This window comes from Rhinopithecus bieti, unplaced genomic scaffold (assembly GCF_001698545.2).
Source record: "Rhinopithecus bieti isolate Rb0 unplaced genomic scaffold, ASM169854v2 scaffold_71542, whole genome shotgun sequence".
NCBI classification, from domain to species: Eukaryota; Metazoa; Chordata; class Mammalia; order Primates; family Cercopithecidae; genus Rhinopithecus; species Rhinopithecus bieti.
The window spans coordinates 133,343-158,439 of record NW_016826746.1 but is presented as its reverse complement, the minus strand read 5'-3'; the positions used below and the strand labels follow the sequence as shown (position 1 = coordinate 158,439).

The 25,097-nt window shown below is 53.5% G+C and overlaps 1 protein-coding gene across 1 annotated transcript in view; it reads right to left on the bottom strand.

Moving 5' to 3' along the window:
- Positions 1-25,097, bottom strand: part of BRD4 (bromodomain containing 4) — a 100,956-nt gene that overhangs the window by 14,195 nt on the left and 61,664 nt on the right. Inside the window, 10 exon segments of the mRNA XM_017863558.1 lie at positions 4,363-4,473; positions 5,495-5,790; positions 6,271-6,470; positions 7,157-7,366; positions 14,618-14,746; positions 15,591-15,953; positions 16,547-16,836; positions 18,600-18,735; positions 20,083-20,220; positions 24,294-24,612. Coding sequence (XP_017719047.1) covers positions 4,363-4,473; positions 5,495-5,790; positions 6,271-6,470; positions 7,157-7,366; positions 14,618-14,746; positions 15,591-15,953; positions 16,547-16,836; positions 18,600-18,735; positions 20,083-20,220; positions 24,294-24,578 — 2,158 coding nt within the window. The 5' untranslated portion in view covers positions 24,579-24,612.

Sequence of the window (25,097 nt, the reverse complement as noted above, 5' to 3'; positions counted from 1 at the left end):
CCCTAAGAAAGGAGGTACCCGAATGCAGGATCCCCTGTGGAGGGGAAAGAGCAAACAGCCTCATCTCTGCATTCCTCCAGATCCCCAAACAAAAGTTCAAACTCTAAAAGCAAAACCTATTATATACACTGTTGAAGAGGAAGAAAAAAAGAAAAAGAAATACGCCAAGGAATAAAGTCTTGTCCTTTCTTTCCTTTTCTGGGGCATCCAACATGGCTCCCTGGACCAGGGAGGGGCGCTGGGCTTGTTCCCACCCACGCAGCAGAGCAGATGCCTCTGCTGGAGTCACGGATGCAACCGACGTGCTACTCCCTGGCCCCTGAGTGCGGGCATGGGAAAAACCCGCCCACTGGCCGCCTCTCACTCCAGGCCACATTCCACAAGGCTCACCCTCACCCGCCCATGAAGCCCCAGAATCCCTCCAGCTGCAAATACTGGGTGTGTAGGGGGGAGTCACCTGGCTGTGCAGACGGAAAGGCTACTGCCCCATCTTCAAGTCTCTTCCTATTCCCCCACCTTCAGGGTCCTCACTCTTCCCCTAGGTAAGCGCCACACTCTGGAAGAGGCAAGCAGCAGGCCTGGAGATGCGACTAAGTGCCTCAAAGACCCTGGGGGTCAGGAAGCTGAGGCTGGTTGTGTGGTAAGAATGCCCCATAGCCTCTGTCTGCACTTCCCAGCTCGAATCTTTCCAAAACATCAAGCATTCCTTTTTCCCCTGGAGCCATTAAGAAACACCCACATGCTCCAATCCTGGGAAAAGGAAGCCAGGAGACTAAAATAGCTGAACTGCGCTCCCGCTCCTACTAGAAGACCAGACCAAAGCCCAGGAGGATCTCTCACACCTCCCTGAAACCCTGTCCCAGCCCAGGTAGCGGAGGTGAAGGGGGTATCCCCTAAGAGGAATATAAGCTGTGGAGACACCTCAGCTCACGAAGACCTGTGCGTGACACTTGGGAAGAGCCAGATGTCAGCAATGTGACAAGTCAAAGCTAGGAGATTCCTAGGACATGCCCTGCCCCATATGCTGGGCAGACCTAACCCCACTGCTAATGACAGCAAAGCCACAGTGCTGTCCACAGCCCACCTGGGACAGTATCTTCCTCCAGTCTGGCCCCCCCAGGTCTGCAGATGCCCTAGGGGTGGTGGGAGGGTGGCATTTGTGCCCTACCCCTGCCTGTCTCAATACAGAACCCTCAAGCAGCTCCAGGCTTTAGTTGGAATCACAGCTCAATGAAAGACCACAGCCCAAGCACTAGCTGGAATGAGAGGAAGTGGTAGGGCTGGCCCACTGCACTGCATGCTGCCGGGGCAGAGGGTGGGGAATACATGGTAGCCTGGGACCCAGCTAGGAAAGCAGCACCCACCCCCACCATCCTCCTCCTGCCTGTGTTCCGTGGTTTCCTGAACTGGAGCCTGGCCGCAGAGGACCACCCCACGCCTGCATCAGTCTACAGCATCCTGGTCTATGGATAGCTGCCAGGAGGGGTGTTCAGTATCACACCCCCCAGCCTCAATCTAGTGACTCTGTTTGGTTTCTTTTGGTGATTCATGTCTCAGGGCCGTGTCAGCGGAACTAACCCCGTAGTATAAGTGACAAAAATAGGCCCTTTCAGGAATTTCGGCTCCAATCCAAATGGAAACACAAGAACAAGGGGGGTTGGGGGGAGCTGCAAATCAATTAGGCCCCAAAATACCAAAGGGAAATAATGTTCCCCCACCCTGATCCACTCCTCCACTAAGGCAGAGCTGCCTGTAACTGGCCATGGACATCAGGGCTGCTGGACTTCCTGGACCCAGGAGAGCAGCTGCTGAAGGAGCTAGCTACGCCCCCTCTGCTCCCCCGCCCTGAGAATGCAGAGTCCTGTGCAGGACAGGGCAGGAGAAGGCTGCACTTATTGGTGCCAGGGTGTGGGTTCCCGCTTCGGGATCTGCCGTACAAAACCCTCACAGCAGCCCCGCCTGAGAGCAGAAGCACCCTGCCGGCCCACGACAGAGCTCACTCAGTGCACACAGAAGGCAAAGGAAAGCCCCTGCTGGTCAGGACTGCGAAGACAAAAGGGAGCCAGGCAAAACCCAAGGTGGGGAGGGCGTCTGGGAAGAGGGGAAGGCCAGAGCCCAGGCAGCTGCGCGAGCGGCCAGGGCTGGACTGCCACAGCCTGGGAGCCTGGGAGCCTGGGAGCCAGAGGCTCTGAGACTGTAAATCTCGCCCTCCTTCCCGCCAGGACAGCTGTTCCCAGGACTCTCAGATTACTTGTTGCACAATCTTTCCACTTTTTTTAAAGTGGGGGAGTGAAAAAATAATAAAATCTCAGCAGCAGCAGGATGGGTGTGGGGCACTCACTCAGGAAGCCAGAAGCGTTCCCAACTCCTCTCCCAAAGCAGAGGAGCCCAGAAGAGGGACGCAGAGGCCAAGGGCAAAGGCCACGACCACAGACTGGAAATCAGGATGTGATATCCACAGCCCTCTAAGGTGTCTTGTCTTGTGAGGGCTAAAATAGCAACCCCCCCCCCCCCAACCATGCCATGTCATTTTAGTTAATCGGGTCCCCTGACAATTTCAGCATCTGGGGTTTCCACTTGGTCACTCAGATCCTTACATGAAAAGGCTACAAAACCTCCGGTAGGAGCAGTCAGCTAGAAAACAGGAGGTGCAAAAACCCAGAGGAAGGCAAGCTGGAGGCTTGGCTGGCACCGGAAGTGAAAAGTCAGCGGCCACCAGGAATGCTAATTGGATCCAAGAATACAGCCATTCACCCCACTCACTGTGCGGCGAGTGGGAGCCCTAGCTTCGGGTGGCAGAGCCAGCCCTATCCTGGGCAGCCATGGGGTGCAGCGCCTCCTGCTGGCTGATGGATTACAAAAGCAGTGTGGGGAGAGTGCTGGTTAGAGATGAAAGGGTGAAGGATGGCGACAGGGAAGGCCAGGACCAGTGAGCTGCCTAGGGCATTCTGCACAGTTGTGCTAGAGAATGTGGGCATCTGGAGTCCTAGAGGGTCTTTCAGCCCACTTCAAGGCAAGTCTCCTCACTCACCTGGGAAGCAGAGGGCACCAGGCTGTCCAAGCGAAAAGGAATACTGACAAGACCCGAGGTGCCACCTGCCCCCGCCCCATCTGTGCGCACACACCTCAGAGCAACATGGCTCTCCCCAGCTGCTGTGAGGGGTCCTCAATCTTCCTCGGCACGATCAAGTTATTTACATGCACTGATTATTGACGGTTAGCATTTATTTCTAGTTAGAATAAAATCCCAGGGATGTGACAAGCCCGTGGGAAAACATGCAGGAGTCTACTGCCAAAACACAGGTTTCCCACTGTGGATGCCCACTCACCAGCCTGCCTGAGACCCTAGGGCCAGCTCTCAGGTGGTCTGCAGCACGCCAGCTCACTGACGCAGCTGCACCAGCCTAGCGGCAACCCCGCTGGCCATAAACACAGGATGTTAGCTCCATCGCTCAGCAGGGGCTGGTTGCCAGGCCTCCTGGGCACCATGGCTCCCTCCCTATCCTCTCCTCTGCACCAGCCTGAGCATCTGTGCCCCTGAGAATAATGAGGAAAGTGCACACTTGGAGGAGAGCAGACCCTCTCCACTCCCACCTGGCACCCAGAATCGCTACCTGCCTCCACCTCCCACTGAGGCTGCTGCTCAGAAAGTGGGCTCTAAGGCGGAACCCAGGGTCCGACGTGCAGGCCCACAGGGCTTGAAGAGAAGGGACTGTTAGTTAGAATTGCAGGAGAGACACACCAAGTCCAGGTGTGTGTGGAGTTAGGGCAGATTCAAGAGCAGCCAACACAGCAACGAGCACACTCTGGGGAGGAGCAGGCAATGGCCGGGGCCCAGGTGATGGCAGGGGCCAGCAGCAGACTGGCCATGCGGCTGGCCAGCTGCAGTCTGCTCCACATCCACCAGAAACCAGCAAAGTGTCTCCCTGAAGCTGCCGCACTGCATGTGATATGGGGAAGGCCCTAGGGACACGAAGTCTCCTCTGGGGCACAAAGCTGGGTGCGGTCACCTCAAGGTCAACAGCACAGCCTGGGACCCCATGCCCACAGTCCTCATGGCCCAGCCTCCCCACCCACCATCCAGGGCTCCGCGCAGTGTCAACGCCTTTGGCCATTTGCCCTCCATGACCAGCCCCTGGCAGGGACAGCATGACGGACAGGCTGAGAGAATGGACACTGCTGCACAGAATGCAAGGCTATCCATGGCCCCTGGGAGACGACACAGAGACAGGCAGACAGAGGAACTGAGCAAGTTCTGGGATGGCCGTCTCTGGGCTCTAGCATCCTGGACACAGGACTGAGCTGGTGCTGGGCACAGGTGGGAGGAGTTTGGTAAGACACGTAGGACACAAGTCACCTAACCTGTTTCGGAGTCTTCGCTGTCAGAGGAGCTGGACTCACTGGAGCTCTCCGACTCTGAGGACGAGAAGCCCTTCATCTTGGAGGAGCCGGCAATCACATCAACTTTCTCAGCTGCAACCCAAGCAATGGGAGCTTGTCAGGCGAGGCCGTGGCCCAGGAGGCCGCTCTGAGCCATGGGCACACCCCATCCATCTGGAGAAAGGACCAGTGAGGAGCCTGTGCACGGTGGGCCTAGGGGCTGCTCCTGCCAGCTGCCACTCCCAGAACCCACGTGGCCCCACAGTTCCCATGGGTAGACTGCGGACATTGGGATTTCAAGGTTCCTTCAATCTCTCCAAGTTCCCTTTGGGGGGTTTATCAGGGATTCAAGAGACCAGGCAGAGGGGTAATTTCCTAACACAAGGTACCGCTGGGCATGAGGCTTGGATTCTCCCAGTTACTGTTCAGACAGGGGAAGAAGAGGATCCAAAAGGAACATGCTGCCCAGAGGGAAGGCAAGGCAGGGAGAGACCCCAGGGGGTCTCTCAACACAGCTGTTCAGACACACGCCGGAATCATCATGCGGTGTGCCCCAGGTAGGGGCCCAAGGACACCAAGAGCCAGTCTGGGCTGAGGACAAAGACTGTGCAATGCCCTGACACCGGATCCTAAGTCCTCAGAGGAAAGCCATAGGCCAAGATGAGCTGTGTGACACAAAAGAGCTGCTTGGAAGAGTCCAGAAAGGATGCCACACCTAACTGTCCCTGCTAGAGAGGGACAAAGGGCGGTTCAGTGCTGCATTAACCATTGGTACACAGGTCCTGGGACCCTGCAGACCCGCCTGTCCTCCTTCCCCAAAGAGGCCAGAGGGAGACTCAGCAGCAGGCAGCCTGGGTTGAAAGCAGCTCTGGTTTAGAACACAGCTTCAGACAACAAGGTGCAGAGGGGCCCCAGACACCACCAGTCAGAGATCTAGAAAGGCACTGACAGCCTAGGGCCGAGGGTGATGTCACAACCTTTCAGAGATTTCTGTGTCAAGAACACAAACATTGTAATTGGAAAGAAAAAGCGCACAGAGAGTAGACTGAGCAAGGAGGGAAGTTACTAAGGGTGCCCACAGAAGGACTTCCATGCCCAGAGGGCCCAAGCACACCTTGAGGTTTCCTTTTCTTCCGCAAACAGGAGGTGACATAGCGCTCCAGCTCACGCAGTGTGGACGGCTTCAGGGTCTCAAAGTCGATCTCAATCTCGTCGGGGTTGGAGTTCTTCAGCGAGGGCTCCCGTGACTGGATGATGTGCACCACGCGGCCCAGCTTCTCGCCGGGGAGCTTGTTGATGTCCAGGCTGAGCTGCCGCTTCTCCTCATAGGACATAGGCTTGCACTTGTCCTCTTCCTCCGACTCATACGTGGGAGGGGGCTTGCTCTTCATGGGCGCTGGCTCCTTCTTGCTATGAAGGGACAATGCAGACATCATCAAGAACGGGCCCCCCGAGGATGCCAGGCACTCATTCCTCCACATGTATGTTGGGGTGAAGGGGTGCCGGGGGTGCCCTTCCCATATCCCCCACCCACCGGCCTTCACAGGAAACGGGGCGTAGGCAACTCAATCTCTGGGAGCACCCAGTGGAGACTGAAAGTAAACTGTGACTGCAGGCTGCCTGAGTGGGGGTTGTGCTACAGCCCCATCCTTGCCGCCTATCCCCCCCAACCAAACATGGTGAGCTCCGAAGGCTCATCCTACAGAAAGGGGCAGAGACAGTGCAGCTAAGTCCTGTGTGCAAATGGCCACCAGCCTGGCCTGTGGAGCCACGCTGCAGATGGGCAGCCTCCGCACCCAATGAGGACGGGGAGGGGCAGTGGCCCACACAGTCTCAGAACAGGCCCTGGAAGGAGGGTCCCCACCCAGGGCAAACTCAGGGGACACAGACCTCGCACTGCTGTTGCTGCTATTATTTTTCTTTGTCTTTTTGGGAGGAGGTTCCTTGGCTTTGCTTTTTTTATTCTCTTCCACTTCCTCTTTCCTTTTGTGCTTTTCTTTTTTCTTTTCCTTCTTGTCTTTCTCCTTTTTCTTTGGTTTGTTCTGCTGGGGCTGAGAGAGGGCTGCAAGCTGCTCGTGGACGGCTTTGAGCTGTGGACCAGACAGGCAAGACACACACTCAGGGCTAAGACCACCTTCCTGTCACCCAAGACCCAGGCGACTGCTCCAAAAAACATGCACCTGGGGCATCAGGGTGTGTAGGGGACGCAGGGGGAGGGAAGGCCCCCAGCTCTGCACCTGTCATGTTAACCAGATTCCTAACAAGCCTATCCCCACCCATTCCCTCAACTCCAAAGATTGCCAGTGTCCTCCTCAACAGAGGAGCCGATCAAGTCGACAGACACTAAGTCTCACAGCCATCCTGATCCCAGAAGGAGGGCCCCTAAGAAGCTAAGTAAGAGCATACAGACACGTCAGGCACGAAGGGCCTGATGACTGGCTATAGGGAGAGGAGCAACCAGGTAGCCCCAGGAGAGACGAACATCCTAGCTCAACCTCCCCCTTCCAGACATTGAAAGGATCAAGCCACCTCCTCTCTGCCCAGAAAATGGCCACGTCACTCCCTATCCCCAACTGCAAGCTCAACACAAATATCACACATACGTGCATGATCAACATGCACTTGACCTAGCAGAGGGGAAAAGGCCATAGGTGGTCCAGTGAAAATTCTGCTCCCTTGGGAATTCAGAGCCAAGAATCTCTCTTAGAAACTTTTGGGGAGGCCACCCTGGTCCATGGACTCTGGGGATTAAGAATGGAGCCACCAACGCCCTCACCTGCTCCTGGAGCTCAGCCAGCCGCTGGGCTCGCTCCTCCTCAGAGTCATCAGTCGAACTGTCACTGTCTGAGGAGCTATCGCTGCTGCTGTCGCTGGAGGAGGGCGGGGCCACAACCTTGGTGGGAGGGGGCACTGCTGGGGAGGACACAGCCACCACCGGCTCCTCAGGCTCATCCGGCATCTTGGCAAAGCGCATTTCGAACACATCCTGGTGAGAGAAAGACACGCTGTGAGGGCTGCTGGGTACCCAGGCCACGGCCTAGCATCACCTGGCCTCACTGGCTGCTGGGGCCAACTCAACAGAAACCAACCGAGAGCGAAAGAGGATGGTGATCCTCTCTTTGCCGCCAAGACAGGGGCAAGGGCCTCCAACAACTCTTGCAACACTCTTCTCTCAAATCTCACTTTGAAGAGCAAGGTGGTCCCGATGTAGCCAGGCACTTACTCCCTGGAGGACACAGCCAAGGTAAGGACGTGAGACCCAGGCCACCAAGGCAGCCAGCCCACTGAAGTCTGGGGGTGCTTGGTCAAGGGCACCCCCAAACCGCAAAACAGCCAAGGCTCCCGCCAGGTGCGTGGCGGGAGCAGGAGTCTGAGGCTTGAGAGGGTGTTCCAGGCAGAGGACACAGCACGTGCAGAGGTCCCCAGTGGGAGTGTGCCTGCCACAAACACACCTCCTCTAGGGGACCAGGCTCTGCTGTAGCAGACACGGCTCTAAGTTGGTCTCCTCATTCCTCAGATCGTCCCTGGAGCACTTAACCAAGCAGGGCTGCACCACTGGAGGAGGCACCTCCAGCGTACGCGGGACAAGGTAAAAGAAGTTTAGGCAGCAGGTGTGGGGCACTGAGGACAGGCTGCAGGAGGGAACCATTGTGCGCAGGAGACCCTAAGATCCAGCAATCAGATGGAACCACATGGGGTCATGTAGCTCAGGGAACAGCAGCCACACATAGACCACACATACTGCCAGCCAGCTGGCAAGTCCCTGCTCTACCCTGGGGGCGCTGTGCTCAATCCAGTGATGGCTCAGGACAGAGGCAGAAGCACAGGCCTGGCTTCCCAGGAGAATTCTGGGACCTGCTTTACACCAGGAATAAACTGATCATCGTGGAAACACACCATGGCAAGCACCTTCCCCCAAATGTGTGTCAATGCTTCAGGGAGGACCATAGCCCTGGAATCCCCTCCTGATGGCTCAGGAAACACTTCTTGAGGCTTCCTCTCCCATGCTGCTGGAGCAGGCATCCCATATAACTGTGGTGTTGATTCCCTCCCCTCCAGGCCACCAGGAGGATGACTTCCTTTAGCCAGTAACTTTTTCTCTTTCTTTTTTTGAGACAGTCTCACTCTGTCACCCAGGTTGGAGTGCAGTGGTGCAATCTCAGCTCACTGTAACCTCTGCCTCCCAAGTAGCTGGAATTACAGGCACACACCACCGCGCCCAGCTAATTTTTGTATTTTTAGCAGAGACAGCGTTCTACCATGTTGGTCAGGCTGGTCTCCAACTCCTGACCTCAACAGATCCACTTGCCACGGCCTCCCAAAATGTTGGGATGACCAGCGTGAGCCACTGCGCCTGGCCCAATAACTTTTTCTTTCTTTCTTCCATCTTCTTTTTGGAGAGACGGCCTTGCTCTGTTGCCCAGGGTGGAATGCAATCAGTGGCTCAATCATGGCTCACTACAGCCTCATCTTCCTGGGCTCAAGAGATCCTCCTGCCTCAGCCTCCTGAGTAACTGAGACCACCATGCCCAGCTAAGTTTTTGTGCAGACAGGTTTTTGCCATCTTGCCCAGGCTGGTCTCCAATTCCTGGGATCAAGGGATCCTCCCACAAGGTGGCCTAGAATGTAGGCTGAGGCCTACAGTGAAAAGTGCTGGGATTACAGGCATGAGCCACTGCACCCAGCAAATAACTTTATTCAGAAATAACTCCTTGAGCAGGTCTGAGGCAAGGAAGAAGATACACAAGAAGGGATGACCAGAGACCATCACCAGTTAGCCTGCCAGGAGTACGGCCCAGGGAGGAAAAGGTGGGGGGATTCACATCAGAGTGGAGGCCCTAGTGAGAGAATAAGACAGATCCCTAGCCCTGCAGCACCCAGCTATGTGCCAGGTGGGTAGTGTTCTGGATGTGGGTGGTCTCAGGTCCCAAAATGACTCCAAGAGGCAGCTGGGGCCACATGAGCTTCTGGAAGAGCCAGGCCTGCTGCCAAGCAGCAGGGAGCAGGTTAGAGAAGTGGGCCTCAGAAGTGTCAGGACATCATGAAGGGAGATATCAGCTCTGCCTCCCAGGAGAGAGGGAGTGCCCTCTACTGAGTGGTAGCTACTGTAGTGAACTAGTCTGTAAGGCTGGGCCAGCTTCGAGACATGAGGATGTCCTCGTTCCTCCCCACCAGGTGATGACTGCTGTGTAAATGGTGGGGTGGGGGCACGTGGCATTCACTCTGAGGCCTCCTTCCATTCCCTGGGTGCCCATGGCGGCTCTCCAAAGGCCCCAGGAACAAAGAGCAAAGAATATAAGACACAAAGCCAGCTGGGATGAGAAACTAACACTGGCGGGACTGGGAACTGCCAGCTTCCTGGCGTGTCCAGTTGCGTGACCCCGTCATCCTTCATCGTCTCTTGGACGTGAGAACTGTTGTTGTAGCCTGAGTGGGGGGCACCCTAGGAAACCCACAAGCCAGTGGGCCCAGGGCTGTTGTAGGAAAACCTTGCTGTGTGGCTGCAACAGTCACATGTCCCCCAAGTAACAGCTTGATGATAAACAGGAATGACAAGTTCCCTGTTCAAGGAGCTCACACTCTAGTTGGAAACAGAAAAGTGAATGAATACATGGGCAGCAATGGGTTGCCATGAGCTGGAAGTGTGCTAAGACCTAAGAGTGGCCGGGCGCGGTGGCTCAAGCCTGTAATCCCAGCACTTTGGGAGGCCGAGACGGGCGGATCACGAGGTCAGGAGATCGAGACCATCCTGGCTAACACGGTGAAACCCCGTCTCTACTAAAAAATACAAAAAACTAGCCGGGCGAGGTGGCGGGCGCCTGTAGTCCCAGCTACTCCGGAGGCTGAGGCAGGAGAATGGCGTGAACCCAGCAGGCGGAGCTTGCAGTGAGCTGAGATCCGGCCACTGCACTCCAGCCTGGGCCACAGAGCGAGACTCCGTCTCAAAAAAAAAAAAAAAAAAGACCTAAGAGTGAAAGAACACAGTCAGGGATGCTGTGGAGCCAGCAAGAGGACAGTAAAACCCGATTCAAGATGCACCCAGGGCAAGCCTCTCACAAGGGAGGATGGTGATGGTGAGGGGTAGCACGCACCAGCACCCACCATGGAACACGGAGCGCAAGCATTCTGTTGGACTGACAGAGACCCAGCTGACGCCCAGCCCCCTGCCCGGCATCCCATAACCTACACCCCACTCCTCTGGAGGTCTGGCTCCGAGGTCGTGCTTCTCAGTTTCAGCACACCCCACTGGTTTCAGACAAGTATCTTGGCTGTCAGGCTGTGGAACACAGGTTTTCTCAAGGACCTCAGAATTCAGAGGCTGAGAGAAAAATAAAGTGGCTCCTTTTCCAAGTAACTTTCCAGATAAATCCCACTTCTTGGGCCCAGCCCAGTTAAGAGACCCAATTAAGCAGGTCCCAACAGGTCTTGAAGAGGTGAGCAAGGGCTGGGGCTTTGTCCCTCCCCTTCTCTGATGGAGAATTTGCTCTCTACCCCATGTTGATGCAGAGAAAGTAGAGAGACGAAAGAAAAACAAAGCCTGAAATGCCACAAACACAACTGCCCACTGAAGAGAAGCCTGCCCTGGAACCCTCCACATCAACTCTGTTGCTCAAAGAGAAACACCTCTGCCAAGCACTGGCAGAGAGGTACCCCTCCCAAGGGCAGGCAAAGCAGGCTGGGCCAGAGGCAGCCCACCCACAAGCACCCCCTACCCCTTGGCCTGCACTGGGACCCCCTTAAGAGTGAGGCCTGTGTCTACTCCAGTTCAGCACCTGTAGCCTGTGTGTAGAAGAAACTCTTCTGCTGCAGGGTCTGTGGTGTGACAGACATCCCAGTGGCCTTGGTAAACTCTACATTCAGGCAGGTTTCCCAGAAGGAGAAAAATGCAAAAAACACTTAAGTCCCAAAAATCTTTGTTGGAGAATATCTGTGAAAAGGAGGTGGCTCCAGGGTGCAGGAGAGGACAGGAAAAATGAGATTAAAATGAGGAAGGAAGGGATAGAATGCATCAGAAGGTGCTTTTTCTTTTCTTTCTCTTAGTAAAGTAGCTCAAAACAGTCACCTCTGGTGCTGGGAGAGAATCTGTTTCTGCTGAGTTCTTCCTGTGAGGGTAGATGAAGGGCATGGGTATCAACGTGAGCAGTGTGGGCAAAAGCTGTGCCCGTCTTCTCAAGAGAGTGGGAGAGAGGGAGCGATGGAGGAGCTTAAGGCACAAATCTGAGGGCGCCACTGCCACCGGGTGGCACTGAACAAAAACTGCATTCAAATTAAAAAGCCTGGCCGGGCATGGTGGCTCACGCCTGTAATCCCAGCACTTTGGGAGGCTGAGCAGGCGGATCACGAGGTCAGGAGTTCAAGACCAGCCTGACCAATATGGTGAAACCCCGTCTCTACTAAAAATACAAAAATTAGCTGGGTGTAGTAGTGTGCGCCTGTAATCCCAGCTACTCAGGAGGCTGAGGCAGGGGAATTGCTTGAACCCAGGAGGGTGAGGTTGCAGTGAGGTGAGATTTGTCATCGCACTCCAGCCTGGGTGACAGAAAGAGACTCCATCTCAAAAAAAAAAAAAAAAAGGAAAGAAATTAAAAAGCCTCAACTCCTTCAAGGATGGGAAATGCAAACATGAATGACGAAGGGGCAATGTTGTTTGTGAAGAAGGCACACATACACCACCAAAGTGAAGAGAGGGCAACAACTCCCCAAGTCACAGAAAATAAAACTAAGAAACAGGCCAGGTGCCGTGGCTCATACCTGTAATCCTGGAAGTTTGGGAGGCTGAAGTGGGTGGATCACCTAAGCCCAGGAGTTTGAGACCAGCCTGGGCAACACAATGAGACGCCATGTCTACCAAAAAATACAAAAATTAGCCAGGCATGGTGGCACACGCTTATTGTCCTAGCTACTTGGGAGGCTCAACTGAGCACAGCAGGTTGAGGCTGCAGTAAGCAGAATGAGACCCCGTTTCCAAAAAAAAAAAAACCCTAACAAAAGAAATAAAAGCCCCAAGCCTGAGCACGCATTTATTTTATTTATTTATTTATTTATTTGTTTATTTATTTATTATTTATTTTATTTATTTATTTTATTTTTGAGGACGGGTTCTCGCTTGGCCAGGCTGGAGTGCTTGGGCCGGATCTCAGCTCACGTGCAAGGCTCCGCCTCCTGGGTTACGCCATTTCTCCTGCCTAGCCTCCAAGTAGCTGGGAATTACAGGTGCCCGCCACCTCGCCCGGCTACTTTTTTGTTTTTTTTGTAGGGACGGGGTTTTCCCGTGTTTAGCCAGGATGTCTCGATCTCCTGGACCTCGTGATCCGCCGTTTGGCCTCCCCAAAAAAAAGTGGCTTGGGATTACAGGGTTGAGCCATCGCGCCCGGCCCTGAGCACGCATTTAAATAACAAGAGACACATCCATACTAGTAAGAAAAAGCCCAACAAACTTCACAAGGAAAGTGTTTACCCTACCTCAAGAGTTTGAGCACATGTCCTCTGAAGTCAAGGCAGCCCCTGATCCACAGAGAACAGGAGACACACAGTGCCTTAGGTCCAGTGGGAGCAGGTATGGGGTGCTATGGTGGGGAGTCTGGGACAACACGAGGAACTAGCGCAGCTGGGAGGCAAGCAGACAGTGGGGCTCTGGTGACCTCTGCCCGGCACAGATCTGCAGGTCACCAAAGGCTTTCCAAGTCCTCACTTCTGCCCTGGAAGCAGATGGCTGTGAGAGCCAGGAGTGCAGAAGCCTGCTGAGGCCTACAATGAGCACATCAGCACCTCATGATGGCAGGTGGCCCGGCACACAGCCTGCTCTGACCCTGAGAACCGAAGCAACCCATGGCCTTGGGGAGAAAAGGCTGGGAATTTTTATGATCATTTATCTACAGTTTTTTTTTTTTTTTTTTTTTTTGAGACGGAGTCTTGCTCTGCCTCCCAGGCTGGAGTGCAGTGGCCGGCTCTCAGCTCACTGCAAGCTCCGCCTCCCGGGTTGACGCCATTCTCCTGTCTCAGCCTCCCGAGTAGCTAGGACTACAGGCGCCCGCCTCGTCGCCCGGCTGGTTTTTTGTATTTTTTTTTTTAGTAGAGACGGGGTTTCACCGTATTAGCCAGGATGGTCTCGATCTCCTGACCTCGTGATCCACCCGTCTCGGCCTCCCAAAGTGCTGGGATTACAGGCTTGAGCCACCGCGCCCGGCCATTTATCTACAGGTTTTAATAATTTAAAAAAGAAGATGGGTCTGTAATCCCAGCACTTTGGGAGTCCGAGGCAGGTGGAACACTTAAGCCCAGGGGTTCCAGAACAGCCTGTGCAACATGGCAAAACTCCACCTCTTTAAGAAAAAAGAAAAGAAAAGAGGCAAAATTAGCTGGGCATGGTGGTGCAAGTCTGTAGTCCCAGCTACTCGGGAGGCTGAGGTGGGAGGATTGCTTGAGCCTGGAAGGCAGAGGCTGCCGTGACTATGATTGTGTCACTACACTCCAGCCTGGGTGACAGAACGAGACCCTGTCTCCAATAATTAAGACCCCCCCTCCCCGCAAAAAAAAAAAAAAAAAAAAAAAGAAAGAAAAGATGATTGATAGTACTAAATATTGACTTTATTCTCCAAAATTTTAACCCAATCTTATTAACCAAAGAAAGCCGTTTTTTAAACCTAAATATTTTTCCTTTCTTAAAAAAATAATAGTTCACACGTCTATGCTATAATCTCCCCTCCCCATCCACACGTGTATTTCACATTGTGCACCACCCAGGCTCTCAACTTGAAGGAAGTGGCCCAGGATCCCCCATCAGAATTGTGGCCATGTGGAAAAACAACCATTCTGCAGCTAGAAGGCTCTTAAGGCTCTGGTGGAAAGATGTCCACAGTGCAGATGTCCTCAGCTCACAACTGTGACAGAGCCTACTTGGCAAGAGTGCCCCCCACCCCCGAACCACTTGAGACAGGTGTTTTGTAGGAGAGACTGGGCCATGCACAACACACACCCGCTCTTTCAGCCAAAAGCAAATGAGAGCTGGTGGAGGATGGGGAAGGGGGCCTGCAGTGGAACACCCACTCTACTTTAACTGAATAATCTCAACTTAAAATGTGTGCACTAGGCTGAGTTTAGGCACTTTTCTAAAGCAACATGGCATTATCCCAAGGAAAGTGACAGAAAAAAAACTGCCAAGGCCCACAGAGGTCTGCTCCCACGAGGACCTCAGCCCGCTCTGCTGAGGGTGGCTGTGCCCTCCCCCAAGCCTCACCTGGAGCTTGCGGGCCATGGCCACCACCTCGTGGTCAGGAGGGTTGTACTTATAGCAGTTGGAGAACATCAATCGGACGTCAGCACCAAACTCCTGAGCATCACGGTACTCACGGGCCTCCAGTTTAGACTGGAAAACAAGACAGGTCCCTGTCAGCTGTGTCTGCCCAAGTGACCATGGAGAAGTAGCTGGCAGCAGATGAAAGGGCTGCCCAGAGGAGCAAGTTGGTTTCTTGGCTCTCAGTTTTGTCAAGATTCTAGTGGGGGACAGGCCATCACCCCAGTTCTCAGCCTCAGGGCTGGGATTGGCCCTGCCAGCATCCCAGCTTACCTGCCTGGCTCACAAGCAGGTAGACTCAGAACCCACAGGAGGTGGAGCCTGAACCAGAACTGAGGGGGAGAAGTGATGGAGAGGGCTGGGCCCAGCTCATCGTGATGACACAGTACAGGAGCTCGTCAAACGGACACAGCACTGTTCCCTGTTCTGCCTGCCCCATGTTTGGGACTCCACTCCCAGAAGAAGACACACGTAGTAAGTTTTAAAACCAAAAAGGTCTCAAAACACTATGGTGAAAATGTTGGCACTTACAGCGTGCCTCCCACACAGAAGAGATAGCAAGGCCTTCCCCACCAGAAAGAGGCTGGCAAGGCTGCCAAGTCCCAAACTCTCATGGAGCATCTACTGTGTGGGCAAGGTACCTGGGGCCCTGGGCCCCCAAGGCCAGAGGGCTTGTCTTGCTTTTCCTCAGACTAGGGGAAGGGGCAGCACAGCCATCCGCAGCCACAATGGCCAAGCACGGGGTCTCAGAGCATGACCCACAGCGGCCAGCAGGGGGCGCTCAGTTTCTTCGAGTTAGCAGGAAAAGCCCACGCAGCCACCGTTCCAGGCCTAGGCCTCCTCTTGGACCGGAAAGGCTAGGGTCAGGCTCTGATGTGCCTGACCTTGTCCCTCTGCTCAGGCACATCCCACTCACCTTGATTGTGCTCATGTCCATGGGGTGCTTGATGATGTCACAGTAGTCATGCAGGCCCAGTGCCTCCACGTCCACAGGCTTGTAGAAGGGCCAGGCATAGGCGGCGTGCTTCTTGGCAAACATCTCCTTGAGGATGCCGCTGCAGCACTTGAGCTGCTCTGAGACCTTGCTGCTCTTCTCTGGTGCCGGGTGCTGCTGAGAGTCGGGCACGTCCTTCTTTGGAGGTTTCACAGGCCGGCTGCTCTCCCGCCGCTGGCCCAGCTTGGTGGTCTTGGGCTCCGGGGGCAGTGAGGGTGGCTCGTGAATGGGGTCAATGGTGGTGGGGGTGGTGGTGTCTGCTTTCCTCTTCACTCCTTTCTTTGTCTGCCAAGAACATGGATGCCAACAGGCACAGTCAGAAGTGGCAGCCAGCACAGCTGCCCTCAGGGTCACCCCCAAAGCCATGCCCTGTCTAGGGCCCCAACATTCATATAGGATGGACCCAAAGATAACTGCACAGGCAAAGGGCCAAGGACAGGCAGACGCTGTTCCACCACTCTGCTCTGCAGCTGGGACAGGACCTGCCTGTGGCAGGAGAAAGCATAAAACTGTGTGCTCACTTGGAAGCCAAGGGACCTCTGGAGGCTGCTTACTACCTAACACCAGGGCCTCCCCCCAAGTGCCCAGGAGAGGCACAATTCAGAGACTATTTAGATGGCACATCTGCAAATATGCACAGTCTAAATTAGAGAGGGACGGGGGCGGGGCAAGAACCCACTAGGAGGTGTGACACAATTATGGGATCTTTTGAGTCAGTGGGGCAGCTGCTTCTGGGCTGCAATTTCAACACAGCAAGATCTTCCCAGAAACACCCACCCTTGCCCGGGACCCAGGACAGGCTTTGTGTAAAGCACGGGCAAGGACAGGGTTGCTCTCCTCCCTGGTGACAGCAGCCCTCCAGAATCCAGGACACTCACCTTCACAGGCTGTGGGGTGGCCGCGATGATGGGTGGGTGGCTCTGTACAGGCTGGGGAGCTGGAGCGGGTGGGGGTTGTGGCTGGGGGGGCACCGGCGGGGGTGTCTGCAGTGGCTGGGGAGGCACCACTGTCATGACAGGGGTCTGGACGATGAGGTCTGGGGTGACAGCAGGGAAGGGGTGAGGCGTGGCCTGCACAGGAGGAGGATTCGGCTGAGGGGTCTGGGTCTGCGGAGGAGTTGATGCTTGAGTTGTGTTTGGTACCGTGGAAACGCCAGGTTTTGCTGTCCCTACGAATCATAATAAGACAGGGAGTTAGAGGCCATGCTAACGTCCACATGCTGGTTGACCTTATGGGGACACACACTACACACAGTGAGCGCATATCTGCGTGCTGCATTTGCCTGAGAAATGAACATCCCAGACTCCACTCTGCCAAACCGGTCCACCTGTCCCTGGGGCTCAGAGAACAGCAGAAAACCGCACTTCTCATTTCCTAGGGCGTCCTGGCTGCGACTCCCAACTCAGGCACAAAGACCCCTTCATGAAGCCTGGAGGCTCAGGCTGAAGGAGCAGGAAGCACAGGCTGACAGGGGACAGAGAGCAGGAAAACACTCAGAGCTTCCAGGCACAGCTGCCCTTGTTCCCAGAAGCACTGTCTTCTGAGTAAAAGCTTCTGGCAGGGAGCCGGCAGTAGCCACCCTTGCCAAAGTTTCTGAAAACTGGCAGACCCCCACCTCCGCGAGCCACAGGGGGCAGCTGGACTGCTGCCCTTCATGACTGGCTCCGGCGCTGCCTCCCAGCAGCTGTGCAGGGAGTCCAAACACACAATGGTCACGTGGCTCACCCAACCAGCTGCAAAAAATGAGGGGTTAAGGTCAGAGCTCTAACAAGAGCAGATGGACCAGGGTGCGAATGTCTGGGAGCATAACCTGGGTCACCACATCCTTCGTGTGCATGCTCGCTGCCATGAAAACGGACAAAGACACCCAGTGTCTTCATCTACCAGCTCAAGCAACACCCATGTTCTCTGTGCATCTCAAGGAGCAAGGGTGAGATTCCACTGAGTTTCCCAATTCTCATTCCCCTGGCACAACTGCTGGGCTTCTCCCAGACTGGAACAGGAGGTGCCACCATGTCTGTCTGCCCAGCGTGCAGCCCAAACCCCTGGTCCCAGGGAGTGAGGACCAATATCCTCATGTAAGGATAAGGGATGTGACTTATATGAGGATCAGGGATGTGATCTGATACGTACAAGAGCCACAGGATGACACGTGAGACTAGTTCTCCTTATTTACCTCTGCGTGCAGCAGGGGATGCAGCAACCCCCTTTCTGCCACCACTTCAGAACAGCGTGGGAGGCCAGGTGAAAGGCTGCTGCTCAGAAAAGCAAACAACTCACACTCAGGGACCACCTTGCAAATGTCACCCTTCTGCAGCATGGAGTTGCAAAGGACAAGATGTGGACAGTAGCTGCTAGTTTCCTAGACAGAGTAATTTCCTGGAGTGCACAGCTCTGCCAGCTGGCCCCTGGAACCCTGTGTCAGTTGGGGGTGGTGACAGGCAGAAATGGATGCGGAAGGCTTTCACTTCAGATGACTGAGCATCAGAAGAAGCAGGGATAGCTCTGACACCAGTGCATTAAGGTAATTCCAATTTCCAACCTCAAGGTTTAGAGCTGAGATGTTAGTTAAAATGATTTCTGGTCATGTTAATGTCCTTAAAATGGAAAAGTAAAAACCACCTATGATACTGGTAGAGTCAAGTGTTCAAAAAATGTCAAAGTGCTTTGAAAAGTTACACTTTCTTTTTATCGTAAATCCATCACCTACCCTCAGAAAAGGCAGGGCCCAATTATTTCTGCTTACGAGAGGCCACAGGGCCACATGACCCTGTGGGATGGATCCAACACCAAACCCAATCTCACATGTCCAAACACGGCATGCAGTATATAATGTCACCATCTTCCTGCCACTCCCAGCCCCCCACTGAACTTGGAAAAGGGACAAAGGTCGGGGAGAAAGTCAGTTTACTTGCTATTTCAGTACTCTACCTGCTTCTTTCCTCCCACGTCCTCTTCCTTTCGCCTGGACTATCATGATCTCGGTTTCTTCTGTGGGTAGTTCATTTATTTTTTGCAAGAAGAGCTTTTCCAGAGCTTCTGCCATTAAGACTATGTCATCTCCAGGCTGGATAAGGAGACACAGGGGTAGAGTCAGAGGGCCCTCCCCTCCCCACCTCTGTAGACAGGGCACCCCATGCCACCCCCTGCCCCCAAAGCATGAAGCGTCGTATTCCGGGTCCTTCCCCGATCTGCACCCAAAGGAGCCACAATGGCTACACTACCAGGTATCACAGAGGCTTGTGTTCCCACAGGTGTGCTGAGCCTACACTTGTCTACCTACACCTCCCTCATCTTTTAAGCTCTGGCCTGTCTGAGAAGCCATCCTAATGCCTTGAGCATCTGCCAAGCTCAGCCAATCACTGAAAGGGGCCCTCCTTTGACACAATTCAGTTTCACCAGAAATACTTGAATGACACAGGATTTCTTGCCATGATACATTAGCAGGGCCCCAGCAATGCTCCCCAATGTACCCCCATGGCAGCTTACCAGGACTCTGGGCACTGCACATCTCACACTAGTTTAGGGCTCCCACTCTGTCACCTCATCTATAACATGCTGTTCCCACTCAGTTCTAAACTGAGAGCCTGGTCTGCACATTTTGCTCAAACCTAAGTGGTGAGAGCTGAAACTTTAAAAAACACAGTAAACTTCAAGAAACTCACCTACCCATCTCTTCTGGGCATTTTTACCCACTACACCAGCAGAGGTCAAAAGCTGAGTTCTGTATAGTGTCTCCCTCCAGAGTCGTTCTATTTGAAAGGGTTGATTTTAATCACATCTGTGGTCTGAACTGTAAACAAATGATCTGGCTTCATGGCACAGCCGAGCCGAAAGGTTTGGCTACGGGGTTAGGAAGTGACCTTCAGGTCTACATGTAGGATCGGGGGGACACTTCATCTATGGCCAAGAGTTATCGACAGTCATGTCCACAGTTCCAGCAGACCATCACCCACAGAGCAACTGAGCTCTGCGCCGGCCCCATCACACCCTCTCTCACGTGGAGGTCTGTTTGGGCACACCTCTGCACAACTACATTTTAGCAGGCTCTTTCCTAACAATTTACATCACCCAAATGGACTTTGTCATGAGTCGCCACTATTCTCCTCACACCTTCTCTACTAGACATGCTCAGGAACCAAAATCCCAAGGGCACCAGAAGCACATGCTTCAGGCTAACAAGGACGGCTTGCAAGTTCAACATGGCCAGCACCCTCCTCCCAGCAAAAAAGCCCATACCCAGCCACAGGCACAACCACAGGTCTCATTACCTCTACCTCCAAGGGTCTCCTCTTGCCAGACTCGAAGCCCAGCCACACCCAACACCCCTGCCCACGGGCTCCTGACATGCCCACTGCCGTCGCCTCTCCTCCACTCTCCCCAGGGCAGCTGGACACCCACCCCCATATCTCACCTTGTTGTAGATGTAACAATTTGTAAACATAGTGTTGAAGTCCTGGATACATTCCTGAGCATTCCAGTAATAGTTGTTTTCCAAGCGCTTCTTTATTGTTCCCATATCCATAGGCGTTTTAATGATCTTATAGTAATCCTGGAGAGCAGAGAGCAAAAGTCCAGCGTCACCTAGGCAGCCAGGCAGCACAAACGCTGGGCTGGCCAGGCTGGCCTGGGGACCTCACCCCTGGCTGCTGCACAGGTAAATCCACGGGAACCACAGCTCCTACTGGCATCAGCAAGTGATCTCGAGGGGGAACACCAAAACACAGTGGAGCGGGGAAGGGTTCCTAAATGCTGGAGAGTAATTCAGAGGGAAACATACAAGTTTCCAACTGCTCTACCTTAGAACAGGTTGCCTTTATTGAAATGCAGATTTTTTCTTTTTATAGATGCTAAAATATTCTTTTACTTTTAATAAGTAAGGGGAAAACCAGGCAGCCTTTTAAAAAGCAATTCTCACCTAGTAAGACAATCCATGGCACGTCCTACTTGTCTCCACCATTTGAAATTTTACATGTCCATAAAATGCAAATTCCCCTGGCGTCAATGCTGGAGCCCACTCTTAACCCTTGGCCCTGGCACTCCTGCCTCCTTGTCACCATGAAGAGCTGCAGAGCATAAGCTTCCACCCTTAGTCAAGTTCACCGGACTCATGTTTCTTTCACTTGCACATAGTCTACCACTAAGGATTCTTTAGTATCCAGATACAGTTGAACGACCAGATTAACTGCCAAATGACAAATCTGGACAGCCTTTACAATCCTTAGTTTTAAAAAAAAAAAAAAAAATCCGCCATCCCAACCCTCAAACCTTCAGATCTTATTCTCTAAGTGCCAAATAGAAGGAGCCAGATAACAGATGCAAATGTCTTAAAGTGCCTGAAATCAAACTGCATCATTCTCACAACTTTTTCTCTAAATCTAAACCTATTCTAAAACTAAGTTCATTTTTAAAAACAACCACAGAAGGAATGTGGGGACAGATTAAGCAGTGCCTGAGTTTCCAGGTGTGAGAATCACAGAGGGCCAGGCAGGGGGCTGCACCCAGACAGCAAGCCCCCGATAACTAGACCAGCTTAGGCTGATGGCCCGACCCACTGAGAGCCAAACTTTCTGAGCCATCACCCTGACTGGGGAGAGGTGCTCCCGTAATTAAGTTTGAGTGGCGTATCAGAACCAAATCCAAGTGGAGTCCCAAGGTAGAGGCACAGGCTGCAGATGGAGAGGCTCTTGCAGGGAGGAGAGAGCAGGTGTGCTAACAGCAAGCACCAAGGCCCTGCTCGGGAATGGTAGTGGAGAGTGTTGGAAAGGCCAGCACAGGGTATGGGTGTGGGGTTTTGAGATGTTCTGACATCCACGAGAAAGAGACAAGGGCCACCTGCTTACATGTAAGGGTTTGGCACAGGTCATGGAACTCCCCTAGGGGTGGGGGCTACAAGTACACACCTGGGTACCTTAGGCAAGTGGTGAAGAGGGGAGACTGGAAGCAGATTATCGACACCACTGTCTATGCTCTGACCTCCTTCACCAAGAGAACCAAGTCTGAATAGATCTATCACAGTGGAAATTTAGATTTTATTCTATGGCCAAAGGCCACTGAATTGGCCACAGTGTGTCACATGGCTCAAGGGCAAACAGAACAGTGAAGAGGAATTGGGGTGAAGACAGAGAGAACAGTGGAGGAAGAGGAACTGCCAGCCTGGATAGTAAGGTTTAGGGGCATGACAGGAGATCAAATGCGGGTGAAGGCCGGGCGCGGTGGCTCAAGCCTGTAATCCCAGCACTTTGGGAGGCCAAGACGGGTGGATCACGAGGTCAGGAGATCGAGACCATCCTGGCTAACACCGTGAAACCCCGTCTCTACTAAAAAATACAAAAAACTAGCCAGGCGAGGTGGCGGGCGCCTATAGTCCCAGTTACTCGGGAGGCTGAGACAGGAGAATGGCGTAAACCCGGGAGGCGGAGCTTGCAGTGAGCTGAGATCGGGCCACTGCACTCCAGCCTGGGCGAAAGAGCGAGACTCTGTCTCAAAAACAAACAAACAAACAAACAAAAAATGCGGGTGAAGACCTAGAAGGCATCAGAAAACAGACAAGGAATACTTTTTGGGGTGGCCTTAACATCTCCTGAAGAAGGAAGTCCCCGGAAAACAGCTTTAGCATGACGATGCTCCTGATCAAGCATCCCCTTTGGCTCAGCCCCCACCAAACGCCCTGAGACCACTCTCATCCAGCAAGCTCCCTCCTCAGCTCCTCACTCTCCCATCTCTGAAGACATCAGATCAGAGCCACCATGGATCAGTCCCTTCCTCTTATGTCAGAGCTAATGAGGGCAACGTCAACAGTCACAGGGACAGGTAGCTTCACACTCTGCCCGGAGCAAGAATGTCCTGGCCACTCTCTGGCCTGCACTTCAGAGACTGACCTTGAACTCCCAAACCCCATGGCCTAACCAACCACCCATATTTGTCTGACCTGCTGGTCAGCACTGTTCCCTCAGCCTCACCTGGGATGCTGCTGCTTCCCGGCAATCTCAAGTCGCCCAGCCCTTCCTTCTCCTGTCTTCACCTTCTCAGCCCTCCCTGCTTCAGTTCCCACTGTGTTTTCTTGTAACAAGCTGACCCCTCTGCTATTCTGGCACTGATGCATTTCCCTTCAAAGCCAAGCTTCTTGAAATGGTGGCTTCACATCCTCACCTTTGCATTCACACCGTCGCAAATCTGGTTTCTACTTCTGTGTCACGTCTTCCTAAGGTCACCAATGCCCTCCTAAAGGTCAACAGGACGGTCAGGTCGGAATCCTCATCTCTTTGACCTCCCTGTAGCTTCTGATGTTGGAATCTGGGGAAATGCTCTCTTCTGTAGGCCTTCTGCCTTCCCCCCAACCCCTAAGGGCCTCACAGCGCTCTGGGTTCCACTCCAGCCCCCAGCTCCTTCTCTCCTGGTTCTGTGCATCTGCTCTGAGAACGTCACTCTCAACTATGGACCCTGCCCTGCCCGGCTAGAGACTGGTGCAGTGAGCTCCCCCAACAGTCTCCCTCCCGCAGGCCAACACAGCTGACTGCCTCCACTCCTTATTTTGGTCAATAGAGAGTGGGGCCCCTTTTGCCTCCATACCTTTCCTGAGCCAGCTCAAGACCCAGACACATACTGCCCTCTTCTGATTATCTTCCCCCGGGTGCACGACACGTATTCAGTGAACCAATAGCACCAGACAGTTCTTACAGACACAATGGCTTTAAACTTGGGAGTCTGGATGCCTGGCAGAGGCTAAGGCTGCTCCTATACCCGAGTAGCTCTAGTGTACACACACCAGCCTGGGTCAGTGGCTGCAACCACCTAATGCACTTGCCAGGGGGTGCACGGGACTTAGCAAACAGTAAAGGACAATTTAAAGACAATTAGTCCTTGGTGCTTTAAACAAAAGAAAAAAAACTAAAGCATTTATTCCATCTGCTCCCTGAGGTTCAGTTGGAGATACAAGTTGTGCTTGCAGAACAGTTTGCTAGGGATATGGGCAAATGGAAAACTCTCTAGGGAAAGAGAAGAGTGGTGGGCTCACAAAAAGCACAAGAGCAAGTGTGCTGCAGTCAGAGGGAGGGAGGGCAACACTGCCTGTGCAGCTGCAGCCACAGCCACCTTTCTCCACCTGGGGTCACCTCCATGTACTTGCGCTCCCTGGGAGGTAATACACTACCTTTCCCCACTGCGTGCTCTGGGTGACGGTGACGATGATGCTAGGTGACTGCTATTGCGGCAAGCCGATCCCCCTCTAGCATAGTTTGATCAACTATGTCTACTTATCCTTGATCAACTATGTCCACACTTGAGAAAGGAAGGGGCCAGGATGGCCAAGTGCTCTGACTTCAACTCACCATGGAACTGGAAGTAGATCTGTAGGCCTTCCTTTCTCCCACTGCTTCAACCTCTACACAATTTTCCCCAGGATTCCAGTATCTAAGAAACCAGTTATTGTTAAGCCAATTAACTTGTTCTTTCTCCCCGATTTCAACTGATTAGAACTGCTGAAACCACTCACTCAAGGGCCGTGAAGCTCTCACCACAACTCCAAATGCATCTCCTACCCTCCCCCAGGATCTGTCCTGACCAGGAGACATGCAGGAGGAGACCTCGACGATGGCAGCCCTGGGCCCTGCCCACACTACTCACAGGGAGGTTCAGCTTGACGGCATCCACAGGCTGCTGGAAAGGCCACGCAAACTGATGTTTCCATAGTGTCTTGAGCACCACTCTGAGCAGGTATTGCAGTTGGTTGGTCTGCCTCTTGGGCTTGTTAGGGTTGGAGGTCTCTGGGGGCGGGGGGTTGGTGCTGGCTGCGTTGGCTGGCTGAGGTTGGGCCTGGGCCTGCGTCGTAGACATTTGGGAAGTTTCTAGTCCATCCCCCATTACTGGCAGATTTCTCAATCTCGTCCCAGGGCCGCTCTCCGCAGACATGCTAGTGATCCCATCACATTCTTCACCAGGCACTCTACAAAGGAAGAGAAGAGTCCCTGTGAGAGATCAGTTAGCAGATGGGCACTGCTCAGAATGACAAGTCCTTCCGGCTGTGGTCTCCAAGGACTGAGCTTCCCTGGCAGTAGCTGGCCAGGTTGACCAGAGGGGCCACCCCATGCTTTGACTGAAAGGGTTCTAGTATCTCCTCTCCCCAAAGACTTACCCTCCAGCAGGGAGGAGACCACAATCCAACACAGGAGGCAGAGTGAGGTGGTGAGAGCCCACTAGGAACCAGCAGGGGCTCTGGGAACTATGAAGATCATGGGGAAGGAGGTACAATGACACCACGTCTCACAAACCTGCACATCCCTTTACCTATCTGTGAGCTTTTAGGAGACGCTGCCTGAGTGTGGAAGAGGATGATTTGCAGACTCCTACATATGACATTTACATTAAAATTGTTTGCACTTGTCACACACGAAGCATCGAGCTAAGTCAGTAATTCCATTTGGTGGGCCA